Here is a 22,934-nt window from a genome sequence, read left to right as displayed (position 1 = left end):
ACTCACACATGGGCTAATACATGTGCATGAACACAGTTAAGGGCGGTGTCTGGTACTGGGAATAACAAGCAAAAAATTCATTTTGGGGCCAAGATTTCTTCAGAGACCCTGATGTTTGGGCTGCTTCCCCAGCACTGGGCCTAGGGCCAGTTGCGTTTCTTGGCCATCACGTGGTTTCCCGGCTCATCTGGGCAAGAGGAGGAGCAAGGTCCAGAGTCAAACTGCCCCAAGCCTAGTTTGCCCAGAAGGGAGCAGACCTCTGGCCAGACAGGTCTGACCTCCCTGGACCCTGCAGCCATGCGGCTCCTGTGGGGACTGCTCTGGGTGTTGAGCATCGTTGCCTTGTCTCTGCAGAAGCCCAGGTCCTGGGGACAGACACTGGGTTTGTGGGGGGCGGGTGAGGGGAGTGGGGTGGTGGGCTTAGGCCAGGTCTGAAGTACCTCTACTGTTCTCCCAGGTTGCTCCTCTTCTCCCCTTCCGTGGTTAATTTGGGGGTCCCTCTGTCAGTGGGCCTGCAGCTCCAGGATGCCCCTCCAGGACAGCAAGTAAAAGGATCAGTGTTCCTGAGAAACCAAAATGGTCGCATCTGCACCCCAAAGGAGGACTTTGTGCTCAGTTCAGGAAATGGTTTTGTGCTTCTCAGCCTCGAGGTAACCAGTGCCCACACCCCTGCTGTTTCTTAGGTCTCCCTGTTGTACCCTTTGCCTGTTTGCTTAGTCACAGACAGGAGCTTGCTGTGTTAACAGCCTGGCTTTGAACTCACAGCAGTCCTGCCTCAGCCTCCCGAGTGCTGTGATCTACCAGGTTCTTCTGTTGCCTTTTATGTTTATTTTTGTATTTGAAACGGGGTTTCCAGTATAGCCAGGATTGCGAGTGTTCACTCAGCAGGCCTCCTCTGGCCGCCCGAGTGTTGGGGTTACTGCCACACGCCATTATGGCTGCCCCATCTTCCTCGCTGACGTCCTCCCTCCTCTCTTCCAAGCCCACTGGTCTTAGTGTCCCTGTCTTGGGCTCTGTGTCCCTTTGATCTTGGACAGTCTCTCCCACTCCTGACAGGTCCCACTGCCTGATGTGAGCAACTGCGGCCTCTTTGACCTACGCAGAGCTCCCCATGTCCAGCTGATTGCTCAGTCTTCATGGCTAAAGAGCTCCCTGTCCAAAGCCACAGACACACAGGGTGTCAACCTACTGTTCTCTTCTCGCCGCGGGCACATCTTCGTGCAGACTGACCAGCCTGTTTATAACCCTGGCCAGCGGGGTGAGCCTCCTGCCTCGGCCTCTGCTTTTCTCTCCCAGAGTGCTCAGAGCCTGTGCTTGGTGTCCTCTGTGTGAGGTGACCCACAGCCGGCACCACCCCAGAGGACTGCTTAGTGGTTTAGTCCCCAGCGTCTCCTGGGGTCCCCTGTCTCTCTGTGCAGGGGCCCTTACCTCTCATCCTCCACTCTTAGTTCGTTACCGGGTTTTTGCATTGGATCACAAGATGCGCCCATCCACTGACACCCTCACAGTCATGGTGGAGGTGAGTGCCTGACCTCTGACCTTCCTGACCCTGTGCACTGATGTGATCTCCAACCTGACCACACCGACCTCTCCCCGCCTGCCCCCCTCCCCGCAGAACTCTAATGGCCTCCGTGTACGGAAGAAGGAGGTGTTTGCTCCTACATCCATCTACCAGGATGACTTCGTGATCCCAGACATCTCAGAGTGAGCTCCTCCACCTCGGGCCACCCTCTATCGACACGTCCCTCTGACACACAGGATCACTTTCCAGATGCTCTGACCCTGTGCCCCCCCATGCCTCTTCTGGAGGACGCAGGCCATGGGCTGTCTGTGGGTAGCTGAAGTCTTTCCCTTTTCCATTGTCAGGCCGGGGACCTGGACAATCTCAGCGAGGTTCTCAGACAGCCTGCAGTCCAATAGCAGTGCCCGCTTTGAGGTGAAGAAATACAGTAAGTGCTGAAGTGTGGGGGGGCGGGGTGAGGCCGGGCAGTCCTCGGGGAGGGAGCTGTGGAGGACCCTTTGTCTAGTACCTGGCCACTCATCTCTTTACCCTCCTTCAGTTCTTCCCAACTTTGAAGTGAAGATCACCCCACAGAAGCCATATATCCTGTCAGTGCCCGGCTACATGGATGAAATACAGTTAGACATCCAGGCCAGGTGACCGCCACCCTCTTGTCCCACACCCAGGAATCGCCCTGCAGAACCCAGCCTCCGTCAGTCTTGGTTCTGCTTCCTTCCTTCCTTTCTTCCTCTCCCTCTCTCCCTTCCTCTCTCCCTCCCTCTCTCCCTCTCTCCCTTCTTTGCTTCCTTCTTTCTTTTCTTCCTTTCTCTTCTTCTTTACTTTTGTTATTGAGACTTTATCTTAACTCCCTGCATACCCACCTAATAGACCAGGCTGGCCTTGAACTCACATCTGCCTCTGTCTCTTGAGTGCTGGGATTAAAGATGTGCATGTGTGTGTCTATGAGTGCAGGGGTGTGTGTGTGTTTGTACATGTATGAGGAGGTCAGGGGACAACCTCGGGGCATTGTTAGGAACTTTGTTCATCTCCTTCGAGACACAGTCTCTTATTGATAGGGAATTTACATAAAGGGCAAGGCTGGCTGGCCAGGCAGCCCCAAATCTCCCTGCCTCCACCCTCCTACTGCTGGAATTACAAGCAGATGCTGCCACACCTGGCATTTTTACATGGATTATGGGTGTTGAACTCAGGTCTTGGTGCTGGCGTGGTAATCACCTGGCCTGCTAGGGTATTTCCCCAGCTCTCAGCTCTCTTCCAATCTCCCGTGGCAACAGGTATATCTACGGGAAGCCCGTGCAGGGTGTGGCATACACGCGCTTTGCACTCATGGATGAGGATGGGAAGAGGACTTTCCTTCGGGGCCTGGAGACCCAGACTAAGGTAGGGGCCTGTTAAAGGAGGGCACTGAACCTGGAGACCCAGACCAAGGTAGGGGGTGGTGAGGAGGGCGCTGAACAGAAGAGGGGATCTTCACTTACACGCTGTTGTCTTTGTTTAGTTGGTGGAAGGCCAGAGTCAAGTTTCCGTCTCAAAGGACCAGTTCCAGGCTGCCCTGGATAAAGTCAGTGTTGGGACTGGAGACCTGGAGGGGCTGCGCCTCTATGCCGCGGCTGCCGTCATTGAGACTCCAGGTGGGTGGCTTTCTTCTGCTGCCACCCGAAGACACAGAGGACACATTGATACTGTCAATGCAGCCCAGCCGCCGTGGTGGTGCGGGCCTTTAACACCAGCACTTGGGAGGAAGAGAGGGGCAGGTGGAGCTCTGAGTTCCAGGCCAGCCTGGTCTACAGAGGGAGTGGCAGGACATCCAGGGTTATACAGAGAAACCCTGATTCAAAAACCTAAATAAATAAATAATATAAAATAATATGCCAGTTACACCATTAGTTCAGCTCCTCATCCTCAGTACAACCCTGATGTCTACCTGCTCATCTCAGACACACAGCCAAGAACGACCCCGAGACTGCCTCTCTCTGGGCCTGTCTGTTCTCAGTTGTCTTGTACCATCCATCTGTCCACTCATGCACCCGACAGACATGTTACACACTTGTGGGGAGGGAAGGATGCTTGGGCCGTCTCCTGACTACTGTCTCTCTTTCCTGGGTTCCTTCCTCCACCTCTCTGCCCCCTCTCTGCCTCACAGGGGGGGAGATGGAGGAGGCGGAGCTCACATCCTGGCGCTTTGTGTCATCTGCCTTCTCCTTGGACCTCAGCAACACCAAGCAGCACCTTGTGCCTGGAGCCCACTTCATGCTGCAGGTTCTTCTCTGAAGGGCGGGAGCGGAGGGGCACACGCGTGGGCCGCACAGTCCTGAGGATGGCCTTTTTCTCACCCATGTCCCTCCAGGCCGTGGTCCGAGAGATGTCAGGCTCCACAGCCTCTGACGTTCCTGTCAAAGTTTCTGCCACGTTGTCCTCTGGCTCTGGCTCAAGAGTCCTCGACTTAGAGCAGAACACCAACAGGATCGGCCAAGTCAGCCTTCCCATCCATGTCCCACCGGGCACCACTGACCTGCAGCTCTTGGTAGCGCTTCTCTGAGCCCTGGGGCTGGCATGAGGGAAAGGAAGGCTTCTGATCCAGTCCAGGTGGAGTGGTGGCTTATCTGGGTCCTTGGCATAGACCCTGGCTTTCCCTGCCCTTCTCTCCAGGTGTCTGCGGGCTCCGTCTATCCTGCCCTAGCCAGGCTCACGGTGAAAGGCCCGCCTCCAGGAAGCTCTGGCTTTCTGTCCATTGAGCCCCAGGACCTTCGACCCCCTCGTGTGGGAGACACCTTATTCCTGAACCTGCGAACTGTGGGCATCCAGGGGCCTACCTTCACTCATTACTACTACATGGTGTGTGGGACTCAGGGTATAGGAGTGTTGGCTGTAGGGCAAAGGCCTCTGCAGGCCTGGGCACAGGTTCAGGACAGGAGTAGGGTCTACACCAAGCAGGACACCACTCACTGCTCCTCCTTGGCTCAGATCCTCTCCCGGGGCCAGATCGTGTTGATGAACCGAGAGCCCAGGACGACCCTGACCTCCGTCTCCGTGCTGGTGGACCATCGCCTGGCCCCTTCCTTCTACTTTGTGGCCTACTTCTACCACCAAGGACTCCCAGTGGCCAACTCCCTGCTCATCCATGTGCAGCCTGGGGACTGTGAGGGCAAGGTGGCTGGGGCTGGAGAGACCGTGTCTCTCTCTTTCTCTCTCTGTCTCTCTGTCTCTCTCTCTCAGGGTGTGTGTGTGTGTGTGTGTGTGTGTGTGTGTGTGTGTGTGTTAGTGAGGTAGGTTCGTGTGTGTGTGTGTGTATCTCGTATATTGCATGAGCACGCATGTACACGTTTGCATGTGCTTGTGGAGAGGTGGGAGTCATTTTGGATTGCTCTTCTGCCTTATTCATGGAGATAGCTTCCCTTGGTGTCTCCCGGCGCTCACTGAGAAGCCTAGTCTTGCTAACCGCTGGGCTCTGGGAATCCCCTTTATCCCCCTTTCTAGGCCGGAGATACAGGAGTTTCAGATTGTGGTCCTCATGACTGAATGGCACAGTCTTTTAGCCTCTGGACCACGTCCCTAGCCCACTCTGCCCTGCTGACTGCCCTTTACTTCCTATTTCGGCCAGCTGGAACTGAACGTGGATGGTGCCAAGGAGTATCGCAATGGGGACAGCATGAAGCTGCAGATTAAGACAGACCCGCAGGCCCTGGTGGCCCTGGGCGCCGTGGACACGGCTCTGTATGCTGTGGGTGGCAAGACTCACAAACCCCTCGACATGGGCAAGGTTTGTCAAGCCCTCTCCATTTCCTCTGAGCCTAAGCTCCAGTCACTCAGACCCCTCAGGCCCCTCTCAGCCCTGCCTTGGAGCCTGGATCCTGGCCCCTTCCTCTCTTACCTTGGCCTCCAGTTCCAACTCCACATGGCTCAACTCTCTTTAAACCCTGCCCTAATACCCACAGCGGAGTGGCAGGCCGTGCCGCTCAGCCACTCCTGTCTCCCAGCATCTCTTCCTTACCGTGCCAGGTCTTCGAAGTAATGAACAGCTACAACCTTGGCTGTGGTCCTGGAGGTGGGGACAATGCCCTTGAGGTGTTCCAGGCTGCTGGTCTGGCCTTTTCTGATGGAGATCAACTAAGTCAAGTCAGGGAGGGTAAGAATGGAGCCAGGGGAACCAGACAAGGGAGGAAAGGCTGGGGTGGTGTAGGATAGGGGCAAGGGATCTCAGCAGCCGGGAGGCAGAGGAAGGCGAATCTCTCTCTCTCTGAGTCCACGGCCAGCCTGGTCTACAGAGTGAGTCCAGGACAGCCAGGGCTACACAGAGAAACCCTGTCTCAAAAGGCTAAAACAAAAAGAGAGGGAATGAAAACAGAAATACAAAGTTACTATGACTAAAAAAACCCAAAAAGAATGGAGCAGTGGGAGCAGCCGAGGGAGGGAGGCTGAGTGCAGGATTCATGGGTGAAAAGGCCTGGCCACGGACAGGGAAGGAGGGTGGCCGAGCTCCTCACTGCTTGGCTGCTGCCCTCTTGCTCTCTGCCAGGCCTGAGCTGTCCCAAGGAGAAGAAAAGGCGGCAAAAGAGAAGCGTGGACTTCCAGAAGGCTGTCAGTGAGAAGTGTGAGTTGTGGGAGCCTCAGGGTGGGGTCTGCCTCTCTGTCCTCTGCAGCCCCTCAGCCAGCTGTGGCATTGAGGGCTGGGAAGCCAAGGGTTGCAGGTGGAGGCTGGATGGGACAGTCCTTCGGCCTCCTGACGGTTCTCTGGGCACATGCTGGTGTCTCCAGGGGACGGTGGGGCCGAGGTTCAGGCCCTTCGCACCTGCCCAGCCTCTCCTGGCCTCCAGTGGGCCAGTATGCTTCCCCAGAGGCCAGGCGCTGCTGCCAGGACGGGCTGACACGGTTGCCCATGGCGCGCACCTGTGAGCAGCGGGCAGCCCGGGTGCGGCAGGCCAGCTGCCGGGAGCCCTTCTTGTCCTGTTGCCTGTTTGCTGAGGTCCTGCGCAAGAACCAAACCAGAAGCCAGGTGGGCTTTGCCCGAGGTGAGCAGCCAGGTGAAGCTGGGGAACAGTAGTGGTGCCTGAGAGGGCCAAACCTCCCCTCACTCCTGTGCCCCTCCCCCAGCCCAGGAAGTGCTGCAGGAAGAAGAGCTGATCGATGAAGATGACGTCCTTGTGCGCAGCTACTTCCCGGAGAACTGGCTCTGGAGAGTGGAGCCTGTGGACCGCTCCAAACTGTGAGGGCCTGGGATGCTGATGAGGCCTCTGGGCTGGTTCTGGGGACAGTTCCGTGCGGTGACATGGCTTCTCTGAATTTCCACTACAGGCTAACACTGTTCCTCCCTGATTCTCTGACCACATGGGAGATTCATGGCGTGAGCCTGTCCAAAAGCAAAGGTGAGGTAACCCTGCCCACACCTCAGGCTGCTCTCTTCCCTTCCCCTTGACTCTGCTTTGCGCTCTGCCCCCAGCATGGGGTGGAGCCCATGGACCTGGGAAGATCTCCACTGGTGTGCATCCAGCCTGAGATCAGTCAAAGCTGAGGGCAGAGCAGAGTCATTGCCAGACCCTTCCTTCCTGTGCCCTGAGGTCCTCATGTCCCTCCATCTCTGCCCTGCCTCCTATCCCCATCCACAGGCCTGTGTGTAGCCACACCGACCCGTGTCCGCGTGTTCCAAGAATTCCACCTGCATCTGCGCCTGCCCACCTCTGTCCGCCGCTTTGAGCAGTTCGAGTTGCGGCCCGTTCTCTACAACTATCAGAATAGAGACCTGACTGTGAGACCCATGGGAGCCTGTGCACTCAGGGCCGGAGGGAAGGGCGGGTGCTGCCAGGGACAGGGGCAGGTGGCGGTCTTGACTGGATTAGGACTCTGGCCATCCCTGTTTTCCTGTCCTCAGGTGAGTGTCCATGTGTCCCCAGTTGAAGGAATGTGCATGGCTGGTGGTAGAGGGCTGGCTCAGCAGGTGTCGGTGCCCGCAGGCTCTGCCCGGCCTGTGGCCTTCTCTGTGGTACCCACGGCTGCTGCCTCTGTGTCCCTGAAAGTGGTGGCTCGAGGGTCTATTGAGGATTTCGTGGGAGATGCTGTCTCTAAGATTCTGCAAATCGAAGTAAGTGACTGCCCCTAATCTAGGTCCCTGCGCTTCCAGCTGTATTCTTTAGCATTCTGCTGGCCCGACCAGAGCTCAGTGCCCAAACCTAGTGCATCGTTTACCCGCCACTACGATTGTGACTCAGCTCTGTCTCGGAAATGATTTATATATTTACTTATCTTCAGACAGAGACTCGGTATGTAGCCCAGGGTAGCCTCAGGCTCATTCTAGATATGATGCCTAGCCCAAGCTGGCCTTGAACTTACAGTAATCCTCAGCCTTTGCCTTCCAAATTGCTGGGATCGCAGGCAGGCCCTGTCACAGCAGCTGTTTCCCTAGTTTTCTCCTCTATGTCATTTACTGTTTGCGGTGCTGGGAGTTAACCCTAGGAGTCTGCATGGTAGCCCTGTGAGCCAGGTAGACTAGCGTTCCAGTCCACAAAGTTTACAATTCCCAAGTCCCAGGGTGTCTGCCCCAGGAGGGGCTCGTGTACTCCTGGCTGATCCCTGCCTCCATTTTTTGACTGAGACAGAATGAAGGGGCCATCCACAGAGAAGAGATGGTCTATGAACTCAACCCCCTGGGTGAGTGCCTCCTACCCCAGCTGCCAGTTCCTTGGGCAGTTAAGGGGTACAGGGCTGACCGCCAGCTCCATTCATCTCCCTAGATAACCGAGCCCGGACTTTGGAAATTCCCGGCAGCTCTGATCCCAACATCATCCCCGATGGGGATTTCAGCAGCTTCGTCAGGGTTACAGGTCAGAGCCTGGTCCTTTCCCATGAGCACTTGCGTGTGCCTGAAGCCCATAGGGTGCTGTGTTGCCCTGTGAGGCTGGGTCCCCACAGTCTCATCCTCACCTTCTCCTCCTTCACAGCCTCTGAACCCTTGGACACTTTGGGCTCTGAAGGGGCCTTGTCCCCGGGAGGCGTGGCTTCCCTCCTGAAACTTCCCCAGGGCTGTGCAGAACAAACCATGACCCTTTTGGCCCCTACTCTGGCTGCTTCCCAGTACCTGGACAAGACAGAGCAGTGGAGCAAACTGCCCCCTGAGACCAAGGACCGTGCTGTGGATCTCATCCAGAAAGGTTCTGGGTTCAATAAAGGGAGGAGTCAGAGCCAGGGAGGGCATGATGGGCAGCTTGGAGCCTAGTGACAAAGCTGGGGGTCGTCGCTGGGTGCACAGCCTGGGCACAGACGGCGGGAGAGTGGGCACATCACCTCTCAGCCAGCTCTCCCTTCCAGGGCACATGCGCATCCAGCAGTTCCGGAAGAAAGATGGCTCCTTTGGGGCTTGGTTGCACAGGGACAGCAGCACCTGGTGAGGCTGGGCCGTGTGTTCAGGGCCTCAGGAGAGCAAGAGACCACAAACCAGGTCTCCAGAGGGTCTAGCCTTGTCTCCAGCCATCCCTTCCTTCCTCTAGGCTCACGGCCTTTGTGCTGAAGATCCTGAGTTTGGCGCAGGAGCAGGTGGGCGACGCCCCAGAGAAGCTGCAGGAGACGGCTGCTTGGCTGTTGTCCCAGCAGCTGGGTGATGGCTCATTCCACGACCCATGTCCAGTCATGGACAGAGGCATGCAGGTGTGAGCATGCAAGAGTCCTTGGGATGTCAACAGTAAGACTGTCTGGGTCCCTCACCACTCTGGCCTGACACCCTCGTTCTCTCCTTACCAGGGTGGCTTGGTGGGGCACGATGAGAATGTGGCCCTCACCGCCTTCGTGGTCATTGCCCTTCACCACGGGCTGGCAGTCTTCCAGGACGGGAGTGCCCAGCAGCTGAAGGACAGAGTGGTAAGGAAGCCGACACGCTGTCCCTTCACGGTCCCAGCTGTCCTCTCTCTGGGAGCCGGGCACACAGGCTCAGGTCTCTGCTTTCTTCTAGGAAGCCTCCATCTCCAAGGCAAATGAGTTCTTGGGGCAGAAGGCAAGTGCTGGGCTCCTGGGCGCCCACGCAGCTGCCATCACAGCCTATGCCCTGACACTGACCAAGGCCTCCGAGGACCTGAGGAATGTTGCCCACAACAGCCTGATGGCCATGGCTGAGGAAACGGATGGTGAGGGCAAGGGCTGCTTGGCAGAATGCCTGGGACCCTTGGGATTGCCCTGCAGAGACAGGCTGAAAAGACAACCTTTCAGGGTTGAACCCTGGAACATGGGCGACCATCAGGGGGTGCGAGAGAGCTGGGTGGCTCAGCTCCAACTGTGGTTTCCCTGTTCAATATATCTTTCTCTTCCCTCCCCTCCCCTGCCCTCCCCTCCCCTCCCCTCCCCTTCCCTCCCCTTCCCTTCTTTCAGGAAAGCTCTACTGGGGCTTCATCCCTGGCTCTCAGAACGATGTTGTCTTCTCCACCCCGGCTCCTCGTAGCCCATCGGAACCTGTGCCCCGGGCCCCAGCCCTGTGGATCGAGACCACAGCCTATGGCCTCTTACATCTGCTGCTGAGGGAGGGCAAGGGAGAAATGGCCGACAAGGCTGCGTCCTGGCTCACCCACCAGGGCAGCTTCGCAGGGGGATTCCGCAGTACCCAGGTAGGGGCAGCCACAGGGCTCTGGGTAGGTGGTCTCGAGATCAAGCGCCTGACTCCTAGCCTAATCTTATTAGGACACAGTGGTCTCTCTGGACGCCCTTTCTGCATACTGGATCGCTTCCCACACCGCAGAGGAGAGGGTCCTCAATGTGACTCTCAGTTCCCTGGGCCGCAATGGGTTCAAGTCTCATGTACTGCAACTGAACAACCACCAAGTCAAGGGCCTGGAGGAAGAGCTGAAGGTGACCCACACCCTCCCTGATGGGGTGCCATGGGGGTTTGTGCTAGGTCAGAAGTGTGGTCCACCGCCATGTGTGGTCATGAGGGTCCAGCTCTCTATGATGGTGTTGTGGGAAGACTGACTTTTCTTCTGGCCGTGTGATCAAACCTCAGGGATCTTCCCTCACCCTTAAAACAACGTCTGTGCAGAGTCCACACTAGGGTCCAGGACAGTGGTCCTCCACCTTCCTTACGCTGTGGTCCTTTAATATGGTTCCTTATGCCGTGACCTCCAACCATATGAAACCGTATGTTATCATTGCTACTTCATAACTAATTTTGCTAGTGCTGTCAATCCTAGTGTGAATATCTATGGTTCCTGACAGTCTGAGGTGATCCCTGGGAAAGGGTTGTTCAGCCCCTAAGGGTCAGGCCCCACAGGTTGAGAACCACTGCCCTGGCGACTGGGGAGAGCTGCTTCAGCTTGAATGAGCCTTCTGGGCAGGGATGGGATGCACTGCTTTGAGGGACCCGTCCTGTGCCCTCTGACCTGCTTTCCTCTTCCTCCTGGAAGTTCTCCCTGGGCAGCAAGATCACCGTGGAGGTCGGAGGGAACAGCAAAGGCACCTTGAAGGTGAGGCCAGCAGGGCAGCGGGCCTGGGCCTTAGGGAGACCTTGTGGGCGAGCTTCCATGCTGACTGCTGTCCTTCCCTGAGCCTTCCTCTTGGCTCTGGTCCCTGTTTCTGGATCTCTGCTGTTTCCTTCATCCGCACATCCTGGCTCTCCTGTCCCTTGTCCACAGCATCCAGACCCAGGTCCCATGTCCCTTTCCTTCCCGTTTGTCTCATCTGCTGCTGGGACCCTTTATTTCCTGAGGCTCAGTGTCCCGCTAGAGCTCTCAGCAGCCTCCCCCCACTGGCCCCGGTGGCCCTTGCTGTGCTCTCAAGCTGCCCCTCTGGTCCCTGCCCAGCACAGCAGTTAGACTGGCAGCTCGCGAAATTGTGCCACTTCCCAGAGTGAGGGGATACGCCTGACGGTCCCGAGGTTGTGGGGCAGAGTCAGGAGGACCAGTAGCTCAAGGTCCCCTCTGCTCGATAATGAATTTGAGGCCAGCTTGTGTAGGGTCTGATATTGCAAAGGAAGATCCCAGTCTCAAATAGTATGAAAGACAGAACCTTTATTCCAGCATGTGGGTCATCATTGTTCAAAATTGTGACCCAAGAAGAAAGAAACAAACCCTTTTTTTGTTTTCTTTTTAAAGATTTATTTTATTATTATGTGTATAGTGTTCTGCCTGCATTATGTCTGCATGCCAGAAGAGGGAACCATATCTCATTACAGATGGTTATGAGCCACCATGTGGTTGCTGGGAATTGAACTCAGGACCTCTGGAAGAACAGCCAGTGCTCTTAACCTCTGAACTATCTCTCAGGCCAGATAGCACAGGACCTGTCCTTTTCTTTACTGCTCTGAGGTCCTGCGTGAGGTGGCTCAGGCCTGAGACCTGTTACCTCCTCCATCCTTGTAGGATGCAAACTTAGGCAGATATAAATCGGGAAAATTCAGACTTATTTCTTAGCCCACATTAGACGCTTTTAAAAACATACCCGATTTGCCTTCCAGCCCTCCCCTTACACAGCTGGGCTCTGCCCACTGTCATCCCTACAGTCTCCTCTGCATTCTGTCCTGTGGTGTTTACAAGGGACGTGGAGGAACCACTGCAGGGCATCCTGATGTGGCCTCTGCCCCCTTGTGCAGACTAGGCCAGGGTGGCTTTCTCACTGCCCTGACATCTTGACCAGGGCCTCAGTTCGGTTCTTCACTGGGATTGGGTAGGGGACGGGAGATCTGGGGTTGGCTTGGGGAATGGAAGATATTAGCTGATCTGAGGTCCCTCTGCCCAGGAAACTCTCTAAGTCTGTTCCGTGTGTGTCCTGTGTTCTCGTCCCCTTCTGACTGAGCCAGGTCCTCCGTACCTACAATGTCCTGAACCTGAAGAACACGACTTGTCAGGACCTGCAGATGGAAGTGACAGTCACAGGCTATGTGGAATACACCCGTGAGTGTGGGTCAGGGGTCCTGAGCCCTGCAGGGCAGTCACAGGCTGTGTGGAATACACCCGTGAGTGTGGGTCAGGTGTCCTGAGCCCTGCAGGGCTGACACGGGCTGTGTGGAATACACCCGTGAGTGTGGGTCAGGGGTCCTGAGCCCTGCAGGGCAGGCACAGGCTGTGTGGAATACACCCGTGAGTGTGGGTCAGTGGTCCTGAGCCCTGCAGGGCAGTCACAGGCTGTGTGGAATACACCCGTGAGTGTGAGTCAAGGGTCTTGAGCCCTGCAGGGCAGTCACAGGCTGTGTGGAATACACCCGTGAGTGTGGGTCAGGGGTCCTGAGCCCTGCAGGGCAGGCACAGGCTGTGTGGAATAAACCCATTAGTGTGGGTCAGGGGTCCTGAGCCCTGCAGGGCTGACACGGGCTGAGACCCCTCCCCACGACCCTGCACAGGGGAAGCCTACGAGGACTATGAAGACTACGAGTATGAGATGCCAGCTGCGGATGACCCGAGTGCCCACTCTCAGCCTGTGACGCCCCTGCAGCTGTTTGAGGGTCGAAGGAGCCGCCGCAGAAGGGAGGCTCCCAAGGTGGCAGAGGAACAGGAGTCCAGAGTGCAGTACACCGTGTGCATCTGGTGGGTGCTGCCCACTTCTTGCATATGCGGTGGGGGAGCCGGGGGCAGTGGCGTGCCCAGTGTGTGGTTCAGGTGGAGCCTGTACAGCCCGCCCCTCCTCCCTGTAGGCGCAAGGGCCAGGTGGGGTTGTCTGGCATGGCGATCGCAGACATCACCCTCCTGAGTGGATTCCAAGCCCTGAGGGCCGACCTGGAGAAGGTAGGTCAGCCTCCACAGTCACCCTCTGTCCCCAGGAGCCCTACTCCATCTCTGTAGCACCCCAGGTGCTGAGCCCCATCAACTGCCATGCCCTGTGACTGTCCCCTCCCCTGCAGCTGACGTCCCTCTCTGACCGGTACGTGAGTCACTTTGAGACCGATGGGCCCCATGTCCTGCTGTACTTTGACTCGGTGAGTGTGGAGAGAAACACAGGAAGCGGCTGGGTCTCCATCCTGCATTGTCAGGGTCGGAGGAGGTGGGCAGCTGGCGAGGGCGAGAGATGAGGACGCGGTCGGGAGGCAGAGAGCCTTGGAGAGCTCACCTGTCCTGCCACACCTCAATGCCAGGATGGGGCTTTGAGTTCAGCTTGGCAGTCATCAGCCTTCAAGGATTAATGGGGAGCCAGGGAGAGGCGGGGGCCACCGTGGACACTGGTGCGGGAGCCAGGCTGCCCAGGCCTGCGTTCCTGGGGAAGGAGAGTTGCCAGGTGAGGCAACGTGGGTTGAGAAGCTAACCCGCATGGAGGGTCTCACAGGGAATGTGTGCCTATTGTGAGACTCCGCAGAGGGCCTTGGGCACTGAAGACTGGGACAAGGTCACCACGGTGGCAGTGAAGTCATCAGAGGCCTTGGGGACCAAGTTTTTGTGTCTAGTGTCAGGAAGATGACAGAACATGAAGGACAGGTGCTGGGGATAAGGTCATGGTGACCAAGCAGAAGCAAGGCAGGCAGTGGCCTGGCCCTGAGCAGCCTTCTGTCCTGGTGCCAGGTCCCAACCACCCGGGAGTGTGTGGGCTTTGGAGCCCTGCAGGAGGTGGCCGTGGGGCTGGTGCAACCGGCCAGCGCTGTCCTGTATGACTACTACAGCCCCGGTGAGCACTTGGGAGACCCTGGCCTGCAGGATCAGGGCCTGACCCTCATAGGGCACCACGGTGTGGGAAGACCCTGGCTCCTGAGATGCCCAGAGAGGAGAGGCCCTCACTCCTTGCTGCTCTTCTCTAGACCACAAGTGCTCTGTGTTTTATGCTGCACCGAGTAAGAGCAAGCTCCTGTCCACCTTGTGCTCCGCAGACGTCTGCCAGTGTGCCGAGGGTGAGATGAGGCCTGGGGGCAGGGGCTGGAAATGGGGGCGCCCAGCTGGTCTCATCTGACCCTTGCCCTCAGGGAAGTGCCCTAAACAGCGCCGCTCTCTGGAGCGAGGGGAGCAGGACAAGGATGGCTACAGGATGAAGTTTGCCTGCTATTATCCCCGAGTGGAGTACGGTTAGTGCCCCTCGGCCTCCATCCTGCTCGGGGCTAGCACCTTGGGCTCCCCAGGTTGCCTGCTTTTCCTCCAAGCCTACCTGTGGCCTCTTTGCGTCACCCCAACTTCCTTCCCTTTTCCCTTCCTGTCCCAGGCTTCCAGGTTAAGGTTCTCCGAGAAGATGGCAGAGCTGCCTTCCGCCTCTTTGAGACCCAGATCACCCAAGTCCTGCATTTCAGTAGGGAGGAGAGGCGGGTGGACGGGGCAGGCTGAGATCTGGGTGTGGGACCTCTTAGAATTGGCAAAACCCCAAATTGGGAATAATTCAAATGAGAACCCCTTTCCTCTCACCTCCCCATCTCCTGGTCTCTGGGAACATGGACTTCCATCAGGAGCAGAGAGGGTGAAATGGCAGGATCCCCACTGAGCCCTGCCCAGGGCTCCTGGCCTTCCTTTCTCTGATGTCTTCTGTCTTATTTCCTCAGGCAAGGATGCCAAGGCTTCAGTAGGTCAGACCCGCAACTTCCTGGTCCGGGCCTCTTGCCGCCTCCGCCTGGAGCCTAACAAGGAATACTTGATCATGGGTCTGGACGGGGTCACCAGTGACCTCAAGGGAGAGTGAGTCATCCGGCCCTGACATCCCCTGCTCCCCATATCTGTGACCTTCCTTTGGGCACAGATCCTAGGCACCTAGTTCTCCCCTCCAAAGCCAGGTGTCTCCTGTGCCCGTCCTGAGCCTCCCTGTGTCCTCTGCAGCCCTCAGTACTTGCTGGACTCCAATAGCTGGATCGAGGAGATGCCCTCGGAACGCCTGTGCCGGAGCACCCGCCAGCGGGCAGCCTGTGCGCAGCTCCATGACTTCCTCCGGGAGTACAGCACCCAGGGGTGCCAGGTGTGAGACACGGGACTCTGGACCCCTGAACTCAGCCCAGGACTTAGGCATAAATAAAAGCTTTTGACAGCAAAGTGTCCTCGTGTGTCTGTCTGTAGGTGGGGCAGCCCTCCACCCATCCAGGTTTTGTGGTCCTTGCTTAGTTTGTATAATTGTGGACTCTGAGTCTCGGGGATCCTCAGGTCGTAAGCCTGTGCCTGAACCCTCCTTGAGGCCTCTCTAGAATTCAGTCCATCTTGGGGTCTAATAGCCAGTGCTTCAAGTGCCCTATCGCTGGGAGTCACAGTCAGTGCCCCATTAGGGACACCTCTCATCTTTAGACCACACACTCCACGCTGTCCCGTGTTGTTACAGTTGTGAGGTCTGTTGTCTGAACTGTGTTGCAGTCTGTTGACCTCATTGTCAGATTGCGTTAGGCAAGCTTTCTGGAGTTGTGCAACATTCAGGTCTGAGGGTGATCATCTGGGCCCAAGGTTGATGCGCTGTTCCTGGGATACTCAAGGGGAACACGTCTCTCGGGCGCCAACCCTCCCCACCCTGTCTGCCTCGCTTCTCCTTCCCAACTTTGGTGGCGTTCTTGGTATCTTGGGTGAGATGGAATCCTACCTTCTGGGCTCAGATGGACCTGTCATTGGATCATTCCACAGGGACCATGACCTGTCTGACGTTGTCTGCCCAGTGATAGGTGCCAGGTCCCCTGGGAGACAGAAATGAGACTAGTTAGTTCCTGTGCCCTGGCAGAGGCCACATCAGGGCTTAACTCAGTGAGGAAAGTACAGTTGTGACATGGAAGTATTTCCTCTGCTTTGTTTTTGTTTTGTTTTGTTTTTGAGACAGGTTCTCATATATCCTTGCTGGCCTCAAACTTTCCATGAAGTCTGCACATTTGAATGCTGAGGTTTTAACACATCATCACACCAAGGATTTTGCCATTGCTAGGAACAGAACCCAGGCCTTCATACACACCAGGCGAGCGCTCTGCCAGCTGAACCTGAATGTTTTCTGACTTTAGGAGACACATCTCACACAGCCAACACTGACCTTGAACTCCTGATCCTTGACTTCCCCGGAATTACAGGAGCACCCCAGCATGCTTGGTGGCTGGTCTGTGTTTGGAAGGTGGAGTTGGGCAACCACCAGCATTCCTGGTCACCCCATCAAGTAGAGCCCCTGACGGGGTTGTGGCGGGGGGGACTTTGGATAAACTCCAGTCTTTCTGGGCATTCCAGAACATTGGATCTCTTACAGCTGCCTCGATTTCTTCCAAACCAGCCACCAGAGCAGGGTTTAGTTGTGGCCCACATAGAGAGGATGTTGCTGTGACGACCCAACCCCAGAAATCCCCCCCCCATCTCCTGGGGCAAGGCCAGGGATCCAGGCTAAGCCTGGGCCTCTGCCAGAAGGGGCTACCAGCTGTCAGCTGGCCCAGCTTTGGTTAGTACGGCTAGATTCTCACCTTGGGTCTCCTGTTGCCCTTCCTGTGCCCCCTCACACTGGGGTCTGTCTATAAGAGGGGGATGGGAAGCTAGGGGACTTTTCATACTCCTGGAGCTCGGCCGTCCTTTCTGAAACAGCTTTTCCCCAATTGTCCCCTTATCAAGTGCCCTTGATCTGGTCCTGGGAAACACCCCTCTCCCTGGCTATAACCAGCTGTGTCTGCCCAACTCCCTCCTAGGTAGGCCTGGGTTGGTAAACTGTCTCCTTTACATGGGGACCCATCTTCCCCCTGGGCTGGTTCTGTAACCTGCGGGCCCTGACCCTCCAGGCAGCCTTGCTCTATCCGTGCCTATAATACAGGAGGCTCAAGGGCAGACAGAGGGGAAGGGCACGTGGCAAGCCTTTTCTGTCTCCCATCCCTGACCTCTGGCTACCAAGGCCAGCAAGGGTCTCTCTTCTCCTTTCCTAATGGTTCTCAGAGACCCTTTTCACATTTATGGTGAGTTTGGTGGCTTATTTATTTATTTAGGTTTTTCAAGTCGGGGTTTCTCTGCGTAGCTTTGAAGCCTGTCACAGAGATCCGCCTGCCTCTGTCTCCCACATGCTGGGATTAAAGGCGTGCGCCACACCGCCTGGCTTTTTTTTTTTTTTTTTTTTTTTTTTTGGTAAGTCAACTTGAGTTGGTCATTTCGTTACTGTTGTAGCCAGAGGAAGGCAGCAGCTTCCGGCAGTCAAGCTGGCTGAGCACCTGGTTGCCTGCTGTTGCCTGGTTCTGCTTCAGAAGCCCGCACATGCATAAGTGCCTTGGCATTGACCCAAGCATCTTCATTAAAAAAACAGGGACAATGGTGTAGCCTTCGAAGCATGATTGGGGGGGGGGCATTAGGACAGTGTCTGGTACGCATTGTTCCAAAGTGGGCAGCCAGGGCCGTGGCTCCATGTCTCCTGACACTTTTCCGTGTGATGGGTGAGGAAAGAGCCCAGAGCCTCTCTGTGTGAGGCAAACACCAACAGAGCCTTGTTCCTTGAGATGGGGTCTTGCTATGTAGCCCAGGCTGACCTCAGCTCAATCTGCTTGTCTCTGCCCCCTAAATTCAGGCACTGCCACGCCTCACTCTAGATATTTCAGGCAGCAAAAAAAGAGGCCATACAATAACGTCACCAGGCCAGGCATTGTGGTATACGCCTGTCATCCCAGCGTTTGGGCATTGGCTACATATTGACTTCAAGATTAGCCAGGGCTACATAGTGAAACCTATCTCAAAAAAAAAAAAAGTCTGGAGTGGTGGTTCATAAGTTTCTTTTTTGGTTGGTTTTACACACACATTAACATAAAATATAGTAAATAAATGAAAAACTAAACAAGCAAGCAAAAAACCTGTATTTTGTCTGTGTGCATGTATGTGCATGCAATTCCCTCTGGCGTCAGAAGAGGGCACTGGAACTCTGAGCTGGTGTTATGGGAAGGTTGTGAACAGACCTCTAGGCACTGGGAACCCAACTCAGGTCTTCCGTAAGGGCAAACAGCATTCTTAAACGCTGAACCACCTCTCACACGGTGGCACATGGTCATCATTCCAGAAAAGGGAGGCAGAGACAGGAGCACCCCTGGGGTTCAGCCGCCAGTCAGCCGAGTGGATTCAGGGAGCCCCAGGAAAGTGAAAGCTCAGGGTCTTTCCGTCTGAACAGACCACCTGAGGTTGACCTTTGGCCTCCACACATGCACCCCCTCTATCCCCACAAACAGCCTCAACCAAGCCAAGAACAACAGCAAAGTATTGCACAGGAGACCAGGTGGGGTGGCATGTCTGTTGCCCCAGCTGTTTAAGGGACTGAGGGAGGGTTCAAAGTTTGAGGCCTACCTGAGCTACATAGTGAATTCAAGGTTTCCTGGGCAACCTGATGAGATCCTGTCTCAAAGTTAACAAAAATGGGGGCATAGGACTGTGAACACAGCTGGCAGGGGAGGGCTTACCCAGAATATATAAGGTCCCGGGTTCAGTCACCAGTATCACAAATAAAGCAGTAGCAATAATAACCAATAATAAAATACTTGTAGGGACTAGCGGCAGACCCAAAGGCACATTGGGCGGAGACTCCCACTTCTTTCTTTTCTCTGGGATAAGATAAATTCACCACCATTCAGCCGACCCAAGGTGAGGCAGGGTGGGCGGGGCCGGGCTCAGGGTGGATCCCTCGGCCCACAGGGCTGACACACAGAAAGGTCAGGGTCCTGCATCTCTTCCTTTCTTCTTGATGGATGGTCCCATCTTTGATCCATGAGCTCCAAGGCCGGTGGGAGGGTACCAACCTGAAAACACACTGCTCTGTGCGTGGGACCGTGGGAAGGGACCCGAGACTAATAACGGACGGCTGGGCCAAGAGCTATAAAAAAGCCTTGTCAGGGCCCCTGCACAAGTGTCCCGCCATGGTGTCACCTGGGCTGTTGCTGCTGCTGCTGCTGCTAGCTGGCACCCGCTGGCTGTGGGGCCGGTGGAAGCTCAGGAGCCTTCGCCTGCCTCCTCTCGCCCCGGGGTTCCTGCACTTTCTCCAGCCTAACCTTCCCATCTACCTGTTTGACCTCACCCAGAAACTCGGGCCTGTCTACAGGATTCGCATTGGGCTGCAAGGTGAGCCAATCTGCTCTCTCTGTGTGACCAATCCTTCCCAGCTGACACCTGCTGTTTCCCCTAGATGTGGTCGTTCTGAATTCTAATAGGACCATTAAGGAGGCCCTGATCCAAAAATGGGCAGACTTTGCCGGCAGACCTCAGATACCATATGGTAAGAGTTGGGAACATGTTTTTCTTCCTCTTCCTCTTCCTCTTCCTCTTCCTCTTCCTCCTCCTCCTCCTCTTCTTCTTCCTCCTTCTTTTTAAGGTAGGGCCTCACTGTGTAGCCCTGGCTGCCCTGAAAATCTCTATGTAGACTAGGCTAGCCTCAAACTCTCAGTGATACACCTGCTGTGGCTGCTGCCCTGGCCTACTTCTTGGACGGTGTGTGTGTGGGGGGGTGTGTGTGTGTGAGGTAGATCAGGCCTTTGGCTTCCTTGGTTAATTGGCATTCTCTCTTTTTGCCATCCCTCCTGCAGAAAATCTAGACTTGGACCTGTCGCTAGGGGACTACTCGCTAACGTGGAAGGCCCACAAGAAACTCTCTCGCTCAGCTCTGATGCTGGGCGTGCGAGACTCCATGGAGCCCCTGGTAGAGGAGCTGGCCCAGGAATTCTGTGAGGTGAGGCCGCGTTCCTGTGGTCTGGCCCTCCAGGGGTCAGCGTCCCTGTCCTCCAGTACCCCTAGGTCCCCACAGCCCATGTAGCCTGCCTCTTTCCACAGCGCATGCGCGCGCAGGCTGGCGCCCCCGTGGCCATCCAGAAGGAGTTCTCTTTGCTCACGTGCAGTGTCATCTGCTACCTCACATTTGGAGACAAGGTCAAGGCTGCCCTCTTGCCTCTCGAGCCCCTCCCTCAGGCCCTCCTGACCTTTGCTGGTCTCAAACTCAAAGTATGCCCTCCCCTTCCGGCAGGACGACACTTTGGTACACACGGTTCACAGCTGTGTGCAGGACTTGCTGCAAGCCTGGAGCCACTGGTCCGTCCAAATCTTGGAAATAATTCCCTTTCTCAGGGTGCGGAAGTACATCCCAGACTCCCCTGGGTTGGGGCGAGATTAGGGGGTGTCTGGTCTCTATCCAGAAGCTGACTGACTCCCCTACCTGTCCCAGTTCCTCCCCAATCCTGGCCTCTGGAAGCTGAAGCGGTTCCAGGAGAACAGGGACGATATCGTAAGGGAGCAGCTGAAGCTGCACAAGGTGGGTACCGTGGGACACCGCGGGATACCGCGGGATACCACGGGAGCACTAACCCCCCAGCCTCCGCCAGGGATGTGCCTGCTGCGCCTGCATCACTGCTGGGCAGGCTCCTCAAGCTGGACACTCAGCCTGCTCCTTTCCCTGCCCTCTGCAGGACAGCCAGGTATCAGGCCAGTGGAAGGACATGATTGACTACATGCTTCAAGGCGTGGAGCAGCAGAGAGAAGGCACGGATGCAGGGCAGCTCCACGAAGGGCATGTGCACATGTCCGTGGTGGACCTCTTCATCGGGGGCACTGAGACCACAGCCACCACGCTCTCCTGGACTGTGGCTTTCCTGCTTCATCACCCTGAGGTGCATTATGGGAGAGAGTGAGCCTCCTTCTGGCTCCTTGGCCCAGTTCCTCTGCCTGGCCTGGGTTCTGCTCACAGGGGCGGGGCTCTAGGCTTAACTAGGTGGCTGAATGAAGGGGCTGCAGGCTGGGCAGCTGTGAGTCACCCAGGGCAAAACTTGGTCCCCAGATCCAGCCTTGTCCCTTCTTCTCAGATCCAGAAGCGGCTGCAGGAAGAGCTAGACCTCAAGTTGGGCCCCAATGGCCCCAACTCCCAGCTCCTGTACAAGAACCGAATGCAGCTGCCTTTGCTCATGGCCACCATCGCTGAGGTGCTGCGCCTGCGGCCCGTGGTGCCCCTGGCCCTGCCCCATCGCACCACTCGGGCTAGCAGGTGACTCCCTGAGTTAAGGGTTGAGTGAGAACCGCCCCAGCCCCCGCCCCCCCCCCCAGGGTCCTGGACGGCTTCTGACTCCGCCTTCCCTCAGCATCTCTGGCTATGACATCCCCAAGGACACCATCATCATCCCCAACATCCAGGGCGCCAACCTGGACAAGACGGTTTGGGAACTGCCCAGCAAGTTCTGTCCTGGTACGAGGGAGGGGTCAGGCACGGGAGAGGAAGAGCCCCAGGCTCGGTTGGGACGCGCTTCCCGAGCTATCTGTCCACGACCCACAGATCGTTTCCTGGAACCTGGCAAGGACCTCAGAACCCTATCCTTCGGCTGTGGGGCCCGTGTGTGCCTGGGAGAGCCGCTGGCGCGCCTGGAGCTCTTCGTGGTCCTCGCGCGCCTGCTCCAGGCCTTCACGCTGCTCCCACCACCAGATGGCACCCTGCCCTCCCTGAAGCCCCAGAATTTCACTGGTGTCAATCTCTTGATACGTCCTTTCCAGGTGCGGCTGCAGCCCAGGAACCTGGTGCCCCAAGACCAGGGCCAGAACCCTTGACAGGATAGGACCAGTACCAGCCTCGTGCCTCAGTTTCTCCTTTATTGCTCCGTTACTAACCCCTCCCCTCCCCCCTGTAAACATGGTGCTGTGAGATCGTGGTAGAGAAGGCCTCCTTGGTGAGCTAGGCAGTAGAGGCACACTGGCTCTTCTCTGGCACGACCCCTCAGTGCTCGGCAGTCATACTGGGGTATGAGCGAGGTGAGAAACAGGCTCAGCTGCCCCTGGCGGGGGCCTGGAAGTTTCTGGGTCTCAGCTTCATTTCCGTGAAGGGCACCGAAAACTCGAAGCCCTTCCAGTGGTACCAGCTCACTCCCTGGGGAGAAAGTTGTCGAGGGAGGAGAGTCAAAGCCAGCACTCAGCAGTGGCAACTTCTTCATCCCCACCGGGTTCCTGCAGGCGACCCCCGGGGGTCCATCCATCTCCCTCATGTTCCCTGCCTAGCCCTCAGCTGCAAAGGGCTGAGGCTTCATTCTGAGCTAATTCTAAGTCCACTAATAAACAGACTTTTCAAGCTTCCTAGGTGAGACTGGTATTACTGTCCCATTTCCCAGATGAGCCTCTGAGGCGCAAGAAGTTCAGTCATTCACGTGAGAGCCCTCCAAACCCGAGTGACCCAGAGCCCAGCCTGCTGCCTCCACGGCTCCCACCTGGTGGTCCACTGTGCTCCCGTAGAGCCCGTTGAGGTTGGCATAGTGACAGTTCTTGTACCACCACGCCCCCCGATAAGAGACAGCGCAGGAGATGAGCAAGTTGTTGGGGTCCCGATCACGGGCGGAAAAGACGCTGCCGCTGTGGTAGCTCATAGAGTCCCCTGACAAGGCATGGGAAGGTGTGGTGAGGACCGCCCCCGTGCCCGCCCTCACCCCGTCCCGGGCCCGCCCTCACCTGCGGTGCCATGGTAACCCTCTAGGTGCAGGCGGTAGTTCTCCGTTGCCGAATCCACGCGGAAGAAGTCATACTGGGCAAACACGGCTTCCTTTCCAGCCCGCAGGTCCACACGCATGGAGTAGTCTCCAGCCTGCGTCAGGCTGTGTAGGACCTCATTGCCTGGGGTGGAGTAT

The 22,934-nt window shown here is 56.6% G+C and overlaps 3 protein-coding genes across 5 annotated transcripts in view; 2 read left to right on the top strand and 1 right to left on the bottom strand.

The window, feature by feature from the left end:
- Positions 1–204: 204 nt before the first annotated feature.
- Positions 205–15,417, top strand: LOC146890892 (complement C4-like). Its single transcript, XM_087898509.1, has 41 exons — positions 205–362; positions 458–650; positions 1,057–1,258; positions 1,449–1,519; positions 1,616–1,704; positions 1,867–1,949; positions 2,061–2,157; positions 2,797–2,902; positions 3,021–3,153; positions 3,666–3,781; positions 3,870–4,046; positions 4,172–4,357; positions 4,487–4,672; positions 5,124–5,282; positions 5,522–5,648; positions 6,039–6,113; positions 6,337–6,531; positions 6,614–6,725; positions 6,815–6,885; positions 7,126–7,265; positions 7,389–7,598; positions 8,113–8,164; positions 8,248–8,337; positions 8,455–8,664; positions 8,822–8,897; positions 9,001–9,157; positions 9,251–9,367; positions 9,459–9,630; positions 9,872–10,104; positions 10,178–10,345; positions 10,897–10,956; positions 12,288–12,381; positions 12,828–13,011; positions 13,119–13,209; positions 13,326–13,400; positions 13,978–14,080; positions 14,211–14,300; positions 14,373–14,471; positions 14,606–14,689; positions 14,937–15,069; positions 15,208–15,417. The coding sequence occupies exons 1-41, from the start codon at positions 298–300 to the stop codon at positions 15,347–15,349; spliced, it is 5,223 nt and encodes a 1,740-aa protein (XP_087754635.1). The 5' UTR covers positions 205–297; the 3' UTR covers positions 15,350–15,417.
- Positions 15,418–19,182: 3,765 nt separating this feature from the next.
- On the top strand, positions 19,183–22,392 carry Cyp21a2 (cytochrome P450 family 21 subfamily A member 2). Its single transcript, XM_087898508.1, has 10 exons — positions 19,183–19,410; positions 19,475–19,564; positions 19,872–20,014; positions 20,116–20,211; positions 20,306–20,407; positions 20,504–20,590; positions 20,745–20,945; positions 21,138–21,316; positions 21,411–21,514; positions 21,602–22,392. The coding sequence occupies exons 1-10, from the start codon at positions 19,209–19,211 to the stop codon at positions 21,868–21,870; spliced, it is 1,473 nt and encodes a 490-aa protein (XP_087754634.1). The 5' UTR covers positions 19,183–19,208; the 3' UTR covers positions 21,871–22,392.
- The window catches only part of Tnxb (tenascin XB), a 60,037-nt gene continuing 58,995 nt past the window's right edge, over positions 21,893–22,934 (bottom strand). For all 3 annotated transcript variants that reach the window (XM_087898504.1, XM_087898506.1, XM_087898507.1), the window contains 3 exons: positions 22,759–22,920; positions 22,521–22,684; positions 21,893–22,186 (listed from right to left, as the gene is read on the bottom strand). In XM_087898504.1, coding sequence (XP_087754630.1) covers positions 22,085–22,186; positions 22,521–22,684; positions 22,759–22,920 — 428 coding nt within the window. In that variant the 3' untranslated portion in view covers positions 21,893–22,084. The remainder of the gene's footprint in view (positions 22,187–22,520; positions 22,685–22,758; positions 22,921–22,934) is intronic.

The sequence above is a fragment of the Myodes glareolus genome, chromosome 18 (genome assembly GCF_982192425.1).
Source record: "Myodes glareolus chromosome 18, mMyoGla1.1, whole genome shotgun sequence".
Classification (NCBI taxonomy): domain Eukaryota; kingdom Metazoa; phylum Chordata; class Mammalia; order Rodentia; family Cricetidae; genus Myodes; species Myodes glareolus.
This window is presented reverse-complemented; position numbering and strand designations above follow the sequence as displayed.